Here is a 14,018-nt window from a genome sequence, read left to right on the forward strand (position 1 = left end):
TGTACAGGTCCCACCTGCCCCAGAAGAGGTCCCAATTATCCTGAAATCTGAAACCCTGCTCCCTACACCAGTTCCTCAGCCACTTGTTCATCCTCCAGAGCATCCTATTCCTACCCTCACTGGCATGTAGCACAGGTAGCAATCCTGAGATTACCACCCTCGAGGTCCTGCTTTTCAACTTCCTACCAAGCTCTCTATACTCACTCTCCAGGACCTCCTCACTCTTCCTTGTTATGTCATTGGTACCGATGTGCACCACGACATCTGGCTGATCACCCTCCCACTTCAGAATGTCATGTAATCTATGGTTTCTATGGTTGTAATCACGAGCTGTTTTCTGCAACAGAGTTGCTTTGGTGCATTTTCTAGATGGCATATACCATCTCCATGATGTTTTAATGATAGTAGTGAAAGTTCAGATGATGACCAGTTGGCAGTAGTGGTTGTTTAGTTAAGCACTAATGAACCTGCTGAGAAGCATTCTACATTCAAGAGTAACCATGTATGACAGGTATTGGGGTTTTCAGTGGGAAGGGAATTATTGATAAGTAAAAGGATACCCCTGCTGTTGGAGATCAGCACATGTGATGGCCTAGTTAGGTTTCTGATCACCATGGGTGATTCTAATTGTGAACGGAATCAAAATATTATCAGCAAACAATCTTATTTCTGACCTTGTGAAAAGAGGTGGTCATTAATAAAACAGTTGAATACAGCTGTCCTCTAAGAATATCTTAGGTTCAAGATGATTGACCCCACCCCCCAATAACCACCTATCTTCCTTAATATTAAGTGCAGCCTATGGAGGTGCTTCCTGTAATTCCCAGTGATTTCTAATTTATTTGGATTCTTTGGTGCTACACTGTTAAATGTTGGCTTTAGATCAAGGGCAGCCACTCATCTAGCCACTGGAATTCAGTTCATATGTTGTCTGGATTAATGGTTCTGATGGTAACTGTCAATTATATTTTCTTTCACTTTGTTGTTGAATGACACAGAAAAGTATCTGGCTGAATGGGATGTATGGGCAAGAATTACCTCAAATTTGCTGTTTTGCTGGAGCTACACAAGACATAACATATCTGCAGGCACAGCGATTTGAAGCATTATTAAATATTGTTCGGGTCTACAGCCTTATCCATTGTAGCCAGTGCATTTCACTGTTTCATAAATTACAGAGGGCAAAAAAGAATCAACTGAAGGTTGGCTGGTTGGGCAGTCTCAAACGAAACCCAAGATGGATCATCCATTTGGCATTTTCTTTTTTTTTGGTTGCAAACACGTTAACCTTGTTATTTGGGCTCATTAAGAATGGGAATTCTCACTTTGTGTGCCAATACTATCTGTTCAGTTGATTTTGAAGTCTACTATATGTTGCTCCATCTTTGGCATGCATGTAACCCAGTAATGTAGCTTCTCCAAAGCAGCACCTTTGAGGGTGCTTGGTCTTCCCCTTCCAAGATACTTTATCTAAATCAGAAAAGCTGTTTGACTTAACAGCAAGAGTAGAATGAGGGATATGGATATCCTCAACACCTCATAAGCTGCCAATTATGAACTGATTGATCTTTTACAAATCTATTCCACTACTACAGTGGTGATACCTAACAAGATGAAAGCTGATTAACTGTAGATCTTGGCAAGATACTGTCACTGCCACCATGTGGCCAGTAATGACATTGTTCATATTTTCAGGTTGTGGGAAGATCTGTCACTAAATGCCCAGCCCAACTATCAAATGCTGTCAAATGTCATGTATGACCTCCACTGTAATGGGCAAAACTTCAATGGGCTGATCTACCTGCTGGCAGATGTTCTATGATGGGATCTTACAATTAGCTTTTTCACATAGCATAAGTACATTTTGAGCAATGCACAAAAATGCTGCAGGAACTTAGTGGGCTAGGCAACATCATGGAAGAAAATGTACAATTTTGGCTCCATATCCTTCATTAGAAGATTGACTATTTCTCTTCATAACCTGCTGAGTTCCTCCAGTCTTTTGTGTTGCTCCAAATTACTAGCATCTACAGTAATTTCCGTTGTTGTAAATGATCAGTTAATCTGGTCCATAAAGTATCCTCTGTCAAAGGAAATCCTGTGAACTAGAATAACTGGGTATTTAGGCAGAACATCAAAACAAACTTGGCCTACTTTCAGACATGAAAGCTGCAATATATGTGTCTATGTGAAGATAGTCAAACTGTAGCTTAACAGTGGAATATGTACCAAGTTGCTGAATTCAATCCCAATTGAGTGTACAGGGTTGCTGAGCTCTTTATATCCAGGGCCCTACAAAATTTCTTAACAATGGAACCATTTATGCAGTAATCAACAAATTAGCAAAATGCTTAACAGCCTAAGCTTGCATCAGGCAAGCCCCTGCTGGCCTGAATCAGAGACCAATTAACACTTGATAATGATACTGTACAGAAAAATGAACTTCGGATGACATCTGGCGATCAGTTCATCACTGATCCCAACAAAATGTAGGCTCCAATACAGTACAACAGAAGCCAAACTATCTGTGACAATGCTTTAGGTTCAAATAAAATGTAAACCAGTGTGTGTTTAGGGGAAAGAAATCTGTTGTCCTGACACTGATAAATAATTTTGGTTATGACAATAATCCTATCATTTCCATAGCTAGCTTGATACCTGAATTTAAACTCCCAGCCATAGTGGTAGAATTTGAATTCAAGACTTCATTCTTTTAGATCAAGCAATGATCTATCGCTCCCAGATGAGCTCAGTACCTACGTACACTTTGGTAGGGAGAACCATGACACACCCACACGAGCCTTCATATCTCCAATGATCCTATAATTTTAGCCTCAGAGGCAGAGATACAGGCATGCTTCCAGAGGTTTAGTCCAGATGGTGTATCTGGCCAAGATCTGGGTGGAACCAACTGGACAGAGTATTTACAAACATATTCAATCTGTCATTTTTGCAGCCTGAGGTTCCTACAAACTTCAAAAAGGTATCTATTGTACTGATTCCCACGAAGACCATGATAATCTGCCTTAACGACTTCCTGGTAGTGCTTACATCAAATATAATGAAGTATTTCACGATGTTGGTTATGTTGTGAATCAACTCCTGCCTCAGAGAAGACCTGGATCCACTTAACTTTGCCTACTGCCACAACAGGTCACAGCAGATGTGATTTCATTGCTTCTGCACTTTGCTCTGAACCACCTGGAAAACAGGAACTCTTATGTCAGATTGCTGTTCATTGACTGCATCTGGGCATTGAACAGCATCATCCTATTCAAATTCATCAACAAACTTCAAGTCCTGGGCCTCTGTACCTTGCCCTGCAACTGGATACTTGACTTTCTCATAGGCAGACATCAGTCAATAAGGATTGGTAACATCTCCTTCTTGCTGACGATCAACACTGGTGCACCTCCCAGCTGCATATTCAGCCTTCTACTCTACTTCCTATACACACATGACTGTGGTTAAGTACAGCTCCAAAGTCATCTTCAAATTCAATGACACTACTGTTGCTGGATGCACCACAGTTGATAACGAGTCAGCTTACTGGATTGAGAGAATACCTGGTTGAGCAGTGCCAGAAGAACAGCCCCTTGTTCACTGTCAGCAGAACAAGACAGCTGATAGTTCACTTTCAGGAAGAAAGGCAAATGTGCACCTGTCCACAATGGGGGAACAGTGGTGGAGAGTCAGATGCTTTAAATTCCCGAGTATTAACATATTGGATGACCTGTCCAGGGCATAGCACATAAGATACAGTCATAAGGAAAGTGTGCCAGCATCTTTATTTTCGAAGAAGATTAAGTTTACAAAGCACCCTGACAAAATAATCCTGTAGGAAGCATCCTCACAGGTTGCATTATGGTCGGTAACAGCAATTTCAATGAGCAGGAATGCAGGAAGGTACAATACTGGATTCTGTCCAATACATTACGGACACATTCCTTCCCACCAGTGGTAGTATTTATAGGAGGCACTGCCTCAGAAATGCAACATCCATCTTCAAAGATCCCTAACATCTGGAGCCATGCTATCTTTTCATATCTACCATCAGGTATAGAGACCTAACTCCTACACCACCAGGTTCAAAGCAGCTTTTCCCTAACAATTCAGTTCCTGAATTAACCAGCAAAACCCTAATCACTACAGTTTAGCAACAAAATGATCACTTCGCTCACCTTGCATTAAAATGGGTAATATTTTATGTGTTCTTTCTTGTAAGAATTGTGTACAGCAAGTGCCTTTTTTACTTTACAGTAGTGTCACTGATGCTATGTGCTCATGATGCTGCTGCAAATTTTCACTCGGGCCTATGACAAACGACTTTGATGTATACATTCAGTTAGGTGAAAGGAAAGCTTATTTAGACTATTAAACAAAAGTATGTAAAAATCATTATTTTTATTTTTGCTGCATATATACTTCTCAATAAAATTAGAATCCAGCATATCAACTGAAGGAGCAAATTGAAAGTGCCATTCTGTTCCTGAATATTGCCAATAGGTTGAATTTGTCAATATGGTTGCTTGGGGAGTGAGGAAGGAGGGTGGTGGACATAGAAAGGAACAGTTTGAAGCAACCTGTTAAGTTAACCACATACTGTTAAAAATAGTAAGATATTTATTTGACAGAAAAGAATGCTTATAGCCCAAACAGAACTAGCGATGAAAAAAGACAATATTTTAAATTAAGGAAACCGTATCTACTCTAATGATAACTTAAAGCATTTGTAGATAAGTCATAGTTACTGGGAAGGTGCCAGGTTTGATCAACAGAGTGTTCTATTAACAGGTTTCTTTCAGAATGATGAGAAGGTACGAGATGTTTCAACACAAAATGGTTTGGGAACAGGTACCGCCTTTGGTACAGGACTGTCAATTCCTAATCAACCCATATTAAATACATACATTTCTTCCCAACAGTAATAAAACGACCACTTGGATGAGTCACTCACAAACATTGCAAGTTTTAAAAAAATCTGGAAAAAAAGTCACACACACAAACTGCTGGAGGAACTCAGTAGGCCAGGCAGCATCTATGGAAAAGAGTGTAGTCGACGTTTTGAACCAAGACACTTCATCAGAACTTGAGAAGAAAAGATGAGGAGTCATAGTTAGAAGGTGGGAGGAAGGGAGGAATTAATCACAAGGTGCGGTGGTGGTGGGGGGTTGGAAAAGGCCAAGTAAAGAGCTGGGAAATTGATTGGTGAAAGAAATACAGGGCTGGAGAAGGGGGAATCTGATAGGAGAGGAAAGAAAAAGGCAGAGGGAGGTGATGGGCAGGTAAGGAGATAAAACTGAGAGAAGGAAAAGGGAAGGGAGAATAGTGAGGGGGGGTTATGGAATTACCAGAGGCTTGAGAAAATGATGTTCATGCCATCAGGTTGGAGGCTACCCAGACAGAATATAAGATGTTGCTCCTCCACCCTGAGTGTGGCCTCATCGTGACAGTGGAGGAAGCCATGGACTGACATGTTGGAATGGGAATGGGAAGCAGAATTAAAATGGGAAGCCACTGGGAGACCCTGCTTTTCCTGGTGGATGGAGCAGCAAAGCCATCTTCCAAGCTCTTTACTTCACCCCTCCCAGTTTCACCTATCACCTTGTTTCTTTCTCCCCTCTCATCTTCTAACTCTGATTCCTCATGCTTTTTCCCCCCTCCAGTATTGATGAAGGATTTTGGCTCGAAACATTGACTACTCTTTTCCATAGATGCTGCCGGGCTTGCTGAGTTCCTCCAGTGTTTTGTGTGTATTGCTTGGATTTCCAGTATCTGCAGATTTTCTCTTGGAATAAAGGTATATTAGAATATATTTCCTATAATCCTATAAACTTGACCTTTTGTAAACAGGGCTATAAGATATTTAAATCCATTGGCTGGAATAGGTTTACATTACACTAACTTGTAGTTACAACACTCATTTGAAGAAATATCAGATTGCCATGTTAAACATTACAGGTTTTAAATGCATCTTAGTTAATTCACCTCAATGTTCATTTACTAGATCTCAAATTGCACTGCAGCCTTGCTTTCTCTAAATGGTAGCTACTAGTGAGATGAAATTCAGCACCAGAGTGATGGGAACCTCACCCATTCATGTGAGACCGCCTGACTTCAGTATACTCTACTATTCTTGCATTGTTGCTGAGTGAAAATCTTGAACAACGTCAGCACAAGTATTTCAAGATCATAGGTGAGCAGGCAACGGGAAATAAATTCAGATTCTGGACCCGTGAAGTAACCAAGAGCAAGTATCAGTGAAAGGTCTGCTGTTTTGCTGCACAATACTACATCAATTCAAATTTTAATTTACTCTTGATTTAAAAGCTATTTTCAAAATAAACTTACCAATCTGTGAATTCAGTACATGATAAGCCTTTGGTAGAGGAGCTCCAAATATCATTCCTCGCAGTTTATCCATTTGTGGTGCCTTGTTTTGAAGGCCACCAAATTTTCCATTGCTTCGTATTCTATCTCCATCTCTCGTCAGCAACGTAGGGCAGTGGCTGATTTTCACAACCTAAGTTTATAACAGAATGCTTCAAATTTCTGAGTAATAACAATTAAAAATAGAACACTGTTAAATGCAAATTTGCATTATTCATGCCAGTTAACATGGTTCAAGCAAAATAATATGTATTTCAGATCTATGGAAACATTGTTAAAGACAATAAGCTATGTGTCAGTGGTTGCAAAGGCAAAGTTCTATGCATTAAAAAAAAGAACATCTTGAATCTACCTCTTTTCGATACTGATTCGCAGCATTTAAATTATCCAAGATAATTGTATCTCCAAGAAGCATCCCAAATACTGAAAAACAAATTTTCATTTTAATAGAATGCTTTTTTCAAACAATTAAATATTGCAAATCCTAATCTCACTGGTTTACACACTATAAACCAATGTGTAATAATTAATGGTAACACTGTGTTTCCCCATAGGATGATCATAAAATTTTAAGAATAGCACTAATGCCTGGCATAGTGCTATTCACAAAATTATTTGCAATTTCAATGTTATAATTGCACACACAAGGAAAACACATTGCAGCATTTTAGAAGAAAATAAATCAAGTGCTTCACAGTACTTTCTGGAGGCTAAACATATGGCATGGATAATGGCAACCTTTCATCCAAAACATTATGCTCCTACTCTCTCAAAAGCTTGCATTAACTCAAGACTTGGGAGTGAAGAAGTCATTCTTGCTCACACTCAATTTCCTTCAACCACTAGTTTCTTCATTTCAGCCACTTTTCACACTACATCTAAAACTTTCATACTACATCTAAAACTCTGCTACATCTTCAACGTTTGGCTCAAGCTGAATGAGTTGAGGTTATATCACTCAGTCTTGACCAACACGTGGAAAAATTGGAGGGCATTCCTCTTTCCAGCTAATTCCGCATCCAAGCCAAGAAACTTACTTTTACTATGCAAACTTGCAAAAGAATGTCACAAAAATACCTATAATTATTAGTGCTAGGGCAAGGAAATTTCAAACACATGCATGGCAGAATTACTTAAGTCACTTTTGTACAGAATTGGTTTAAAAGTACCAATCACAAAAGCAATCATACCTTAAAGCTAAAGTAAACATCTTTCAAGTATTAGACTATAAGACATAGGACGAGAAATATGCCATTCAGCCCAATGAGTCTGCTCCACTATTTCATCATGGCTGATTAATTATCCCACTCAACCCCATTCTTTTCCCTTCTCTTCATGACCTCTGATGCCTTTACTAATCAAGAACCTATCAACTACCACTTTAAATATCCAATATCTGGGCCTCCACAACCATCTGTGGGAATGATTTCCACAGAGTCACCACTCTCTGGCTGAAGAAATTCCTCATCTCTGTTCTAAGAAGGAATGTCCTTCTAATCTGAGAAGGATGCTATTCACATTTTTCAGCAAGTATTCAAATAGATTCTTTTAATCTGCTAACACAGCCATACATGCATTGAGGATATAAAAGGCTAACTCTATTGAAGAGTATCAACTATACAGGAATAAGCTATCTGCTAATATGAAATATAATAAAAAACATTTATTAAAGTGACTACCTTCCAGAAAAATCAAACCCAGATGGGTATAACCAATGATTAATGCTAAATATAAAATTATGATTACTTGTAGGTTAAAACAAAATTAGGACAAATATACTTTACCCATTCGACATTGTTCAACATTTTCTGTGAAAATTAGTAGGTCACGCGCAAATATTGGGTTTCCTTCAGGTTTGAAATGGCATTTTCCATTTCGCATGTGAGGTAATGGTCTACAATTGAGAAAAAAGCAAATCTGAGCACTTACATAAAGAAATTTATTCAGCATTTAGCAGCAATTTACAAAATTATGTAATTTATTAATCCATTTTACATTTTGTATTTCTTCCCTCAATACAGGAGCTAATATTTGCTTAATTTACCATGTGCATTTTGAAATGACATCTTGAACACTTAATACCTCCCCAAAATATGACCAATGGAATATAACCATCAATCACAAGAAAAATTGCAGTTGTGATACATATATTCAGTATAATCCTAGTCTGTGTTTTTAAAAAGTAGTGCATCTCAAATTTAGCAAACAATTAAATGAGAATTGAAACTTTTGTACTAAGCTTCACACATTTTTAGACTGCGTTGTTTCCAGATGTAATAAATTCTAAGACAGTTAGGCCCAATACAAATATTTGACTGAATTATTATGTCATATGTCATGTAAAAGTAAAACTTTAAAATCTATTCCTTACTTCAATTGTAAATTTTTCTCTTAAGTTTTCTTCTTTAATTAATTGCGAGTAGTCAAGGGATTTTTCAGGTTTTTGCTTCTTTAGTTTTTTAAGTTTAGTTTTTTTAAGTCTAGAAATAGTCAAGTCAAGTTTATTGTCATTATGACCATAAGCTGCTGGTACAGTACACAGTAAAAATGAAACAATGTTCCTCCAGGACCCTGGTGCTACATGAAACAACACAAAACTACATTAGACTATGTGAGACAGCACAAGGCTACACTAGACTACATAAAATAACATTAAAAAACTGCACTAGACTATAGACCTGCACAGGACTACATAACGTGCACAAAACAGTGCAGGACAGTAGAATAATTAATAAACAAGACAATAGGCACAGTAGAGAACAATAGAATCTGTTGAAGATGATAGCAATCATGTAGAAATGAAGTTTAACTCTCTAAAGGAAGGCTTGGTAGAATCAGCAAAGTCAGTGATTCCTAAACAAGAAAAAGCACAAACAATAAATGGATGACAGATGAAATCAAAAATCTAATGGAAGAGACGGAAGAAAGCAAATCCTATAGAATATAAATCCTTAGATAAAAAAGTTAAAAGCTCATGTCAAAAAGCCAAAGAAGAATGCTAAAACCAGGAATGTGAGCAACTAGAAAGAATCCCTATTACTGATCCAAAAAAGGTTACACCAGCAAATCAAAAATATCACTGGTAAAAAGCTCCTCTGTTCTTCAGGTAAACAACCGGAATTCTGCAGATGCTGGAGATTCAAGCAACACACATCAAAGTTGCTGGTGAACACAGCAGGCCAGGCAGCATCTCTAGGAAGAGGTTCAGTCGACGTTTCAGGCCGAGACCCTTCGTCAGGACTAACTGAAGGAAGAGTGAGTAAGGGATTTGGAAGTTGGAGGGGGAGGGGGAGATCCAAAATGATAGGAGAAGACAGGAGGGGGAGGGATGGAGTCAAGAGCTGGACAGGTGATAGGCAAAAGGGATACGAGAGGATCATGGGACAGGAGGTCCGGGAAGAAAGACAAGGGGGGGGGGGAACCCAGAGGATGGGCAAGGGGTATATTCAGAGGGATAGAGGGAGAAAAAGGAGAGTGAGAGAAAGAATGTGTGTATAAAAATAAATAACAGATGGGGTACGAGGGGGAGGTGTGGCATTAGCGGAAGTTAGAGAAGTCGATGTTCATGTCATCAGGTTGGAGGCTACCCAGATGGAATATAAGGTGTTGTGAAAGCAAAGGACGGTACCATTATCACGGAAAAAGATGAGATTATGAACCGATGGACCGAGTATATTCAGGAATTTTTCGAAGACGATCGAAGGTGAAAAACCAGAAATTAAGAGCACTGAAGGTCCAAGTATTTTAAAATCTGAAGTTCATAATGCAATAAATGAAGAAAGGAAAGGCAGCAGGTCCTGATGAATTAGTAATAGAACAAATTATCACCCTTGAAGATTATGGAATTGGAAAAACTTACTGAATTAATCAATGACATTTATGAGACTGGAATAATACTAGAAGAGATGAAAAAAATCAGTATTTATCATTCTTCCTAAGAAACCTGGAGCAATAGAATGTGAATTACATAGGACCATAAGTTTAATGAGTCATATCACTAAGATACTTCTAAGAATTTTGATGACAAGAGCTAAAAGTAAGATACAAGCTGAAACAGGTAAAGAACAATGTGGTTTTGTGAAAGATAAAGGTACAAGAAACGCCATATCGATGTTAAGGATACTATCAGAACAAGTTATTCAAGTGCAAAAAGATTTGTTTATTTGGTTTATCCACTACACAAAAGCATTTGATAAAGTGAAACACAATAAGTTATTCGAAATATTACAGGAAACTCTAGATCTAGATTCGAAAGACCTCCGCCTGATCAGAAATCTGTACTGGGAACAAACTGCCACTGTAAGAATAGATGGAGAAATGAGTCAGTTTACGAAAATCAAGAGAGGCATTAGACAAGGATGTGTTTTCTTCCCTGATTTGTTTAATGTGTACAGTGAAACAATATTACAAAAAATAAGAGACATCTTGGGTATCAAAGTTGGCGGTGAAAACATCAATAACTTTAGATATGCGGATGACACTGTGTTAATTTGCAAGTACAGAGGAAGAACTACAAAACTTAATTGATATAGTTGTTGAAGAAAGTGCAAAATTGGGCCTATCTATCAATTGCAAAAAGACAGAATGTATGGTGATATCCAAAAAGAAGGAGAATCCTATCTGCAGGCTGAGAATAAACAGGGAAGACATAAAACAAGTACAGAACTTTTGCTACTTAGGAAGCTGGGTGACATCAGATGGCAGGTGCGACATGGACATCAAAAGAAGAATAGGGATGGCAAAAGACACCTTTATGAGAATGAACAGTATATTGACCAACATTAAACTAGGCATGACAACCCATCTCAGAGCACTGAAATGTTACGTTTATCCAGTTATGTTATATGGCTCAGAATGTTGGACAATATCTAGTAACATGAGGAAACAAATCGAAGCAGCAGAGATGTGGTTTTTGAGGAGGATGCAAAGAATATCATGGATGAAGCGAATATCTAACGAGGATGTCATGAACAGAGCAAGCACAAAAAGAGAAATAATGTGTGAGATCATGAAAAGGCAACATGACTTCATTGGACATGTGATTAGGAAAGAGGAGTTAGAATGCACTGTAATTATGGGAAAGATTGAAGGGAAGAAAGCAAGATGAAGGCAAAGACAAATGATGATGGGGACAGCAGCCAGAGAACTGGAAATGAATACCAATGAATTGATCCACTTGATCCAAAACAGGAGTGTGTGGGCCATGGCAGTCAAAGCTCAAATTGGGCATGGCACTTGATGATGATGATGATGATGATGATGATGATGATGATGATAGTATTATAATAACAGTGGGTAATGAACTAGCATTTAACTCTGAATTTTAAGTTAAATGCAAAATTTAACCTAATTAATTCTGACAGCTGCTTCAACCCAAGTCTAAAATTCATTACTCACCAAACTGTTTTAAAATTATAATGTGGTACATATTTAGCTTGTTGACATTTTAATGCATTTTCTAATGTCCCTTCACAAAGCTAGTTCAAATGGTTGAAATTTCAGTTAACAGTTTATACCTATTACTATCTGGAAGGTTTTTTCTATATATAGAATCAAGTGGAAGTACTTGTTGACGACCCTGAGTTTCATCAAAGATACGTCGTGCTGCATCTGTGGTTAAAGTAACCACACAGTCCATGTCACTAGCCATATGCCATGAGATAACCTTGGCTACCTCATCATCCTCTATCATTGCCAAGTGTGCAATCTGTAATAAAAACAAAAAAACTTTTGGTTAAGGAATTTAACACGAAGTGACATAAGCCATTAAAAAATAACAATTGTGAAAAATGAAGGAAAAAGTTGTATTTTATTGGCAAGGTGGGAGCATGCACACAAATACAAGGAGGATCAGAATAGTTAAGCACACCGTTTTGGCAAGCTCTAGCCTCTAAGAAATACTAATTAAATAATAGCCTCAATTCCCTTGTCAAATGGAACAAGTTCAATGCCTTTCTAGTAAAATAGCTACCAATATACAAAGCTAGTTTACTTTTAGGTACATTAGACAGCATTAATTTGTAGCAAAGGAGGAAGGAAAAATAGAAAGGAAGTGGCAGATGCCAAAGGAGGAATACAAATAAGCACAAATTAAAAGCATCAGCATTTCATCAATAATATTGTTATTCATTGGCTTGTACTGAATACAGTCAGAATTTTTTTTTTTCCTCAGCCGGATTGTGCAACTTCTATAATGCAGAGTTTATAAACTATTTATTAAGAAATTATAGAGATCATACCTTTCCTAAAATGTCACTGCTGTTCCTAGTATAATTTGGCAGAGAACATGTTCTCCTGGGCAATTTCATTATCCTCTCTCTTTCAATTTTCATCTGCTTGATGACTACATCAATATCTTGAAGCTACATTGAAGAAAAACAATATTTTCAGCATGTGGTTTAGAATAGGGGGGGTCAGGGAAGAATAGCATTTTAAAATGAAACACAATATACAATCTGCCATAAAGTCCACAACATGCACTGAATTCTGAAGTGCAATCTAAAAATGATAACAATTGAAATGTACAGTTGCAAAATGTGAACCCTTTGCAATTACCCTCTGCATGAATTACTCATAAAATTTGGTCTGATCTTCATCTGTCACAATAACAGAAAAACAAATCTGCCTAAAACTAATACCACACAAACAATGGTACTTTTCATGTCTTTATTGAACACATTGCTTTATCATTCAAAGTCCAGGCTGGAAAAAGTACATGAATTCTTGCATTTAATAATTGGTTGAACCTCCTTGAGCAATAATAACCTCCACCAAATGTTACTTGGAGCAGCTGATCCAACCTGCACAACTGTGAAGGGGAATTTGAGACCATTCCTCCATTCAAAACTGTTTCAGTTCATTAATATTTTTGGCTAACCTTGCATGGACAGCTGCCTTCAGGTCATGCTACAGCATCTTGATTGGGTTCAGGTCTGGATTTTGATTTGGCTATTACAAAAATTTTCTTATTATACCATTCTGTAATTTATTTACTCTTATGTTTTGGATCATTGTGTGGTTGCATTATCCAACTTCTATTAAGCTTCAGGTGACAGACTGCTACCCTGACATTCTCCTGTAGAATGTCCTGACACAATTTTGAATTCATTGTTTCCTCAACGATTGCAAATGGTCCAGGCCACGATTCTGCTTCCACCATGCTTCACAGTTGGATGAGATTTTAGCGTTGGTGTGCAGTGCCCTTTTTCCTTTAAGCATAGCAGTGTGCATTTCTGACAAAAAATTCAACTTTTATCTTATCTGTCCACAGAACATTGTTACAGTAACCTTGGCCTCTGTACCTCCCTCTGCAACTGGATCCTCGACTTCCAAACAGGAAGACCACAATCTGTGTGGACTTGTGATAATATCTCCTCCTCGTTGACGATCAACACTAGTGCAGCTCAGGGGTGTGTGCTTAGCCCACTGCTCTACTCTCTATATACACCATGACTGTGTGCCTAGGCATAGCTCAGGTACCATCTATAAATTTGCTGATAATACAACCATTGTTGGTAGAATCTCAGATGGAGACGAGAGGGCATACAGGAGCGAGATATGCCAACTAGTGGAGTGGTGTCTCAGCAACGACTTTCACTCAACATCAGAAAGATGAAAGAGCTGATAGT

The 14,018-nt window shown here is 38.1% G+C and overlaps 1 protein-coding gene across 1 annotated transcript in view; it reads right to left on the reverse strand.

The window, feature by feature from the left end:
- Positions 1-14,018, reverse strand: part of smchd1 (structural maintenance of chromosomes flexible hinge domain containing 1) — a 173,149-nt gene that overhangs the window by 9,349 nt on the left and 149,782 nt on the right. Inside the window, exons 41-45 of the mRNA XM_063062435.1 lie at positions 12,630-12,752; positions 11,907-12,097; positions 8,175-8,284; positions 6,743-6,813; positions 6,352-6,523 (exon numbers count right to left, since the gene is read on the reverse strand). Of these exons, the coding sequence (XP_062918505.1) occupies positions 6,352-6,523; positions 6,743-6,813; positions 8,175-8,284; positions 11,907-12,097; positions 12,630-12,752 (667 nt within the window). The remainder of the gene's footprint in view (positions 1-6,351; positions 6,524-6,742; positions 6,814-8,174; positions 8,285-11,906; positions 12,098-12,629; positions 12,753-14,018) is intronic.

The sequence above is a fragment of the Mobula hypostoma genome, chromosome 1 (genome assembly GCF_963921235.1).
Source record: "Mobula hypostoma chromosome 1, sMobHyp1.1, whole genome shotgun sequence".
Taxonomy (NCBI): Eukaryota; Metazoa; Chordata; class Chondrichthyes; order Myliobatiformes; family Myliobatidae; genus Mobula; species Mobula hypostoma.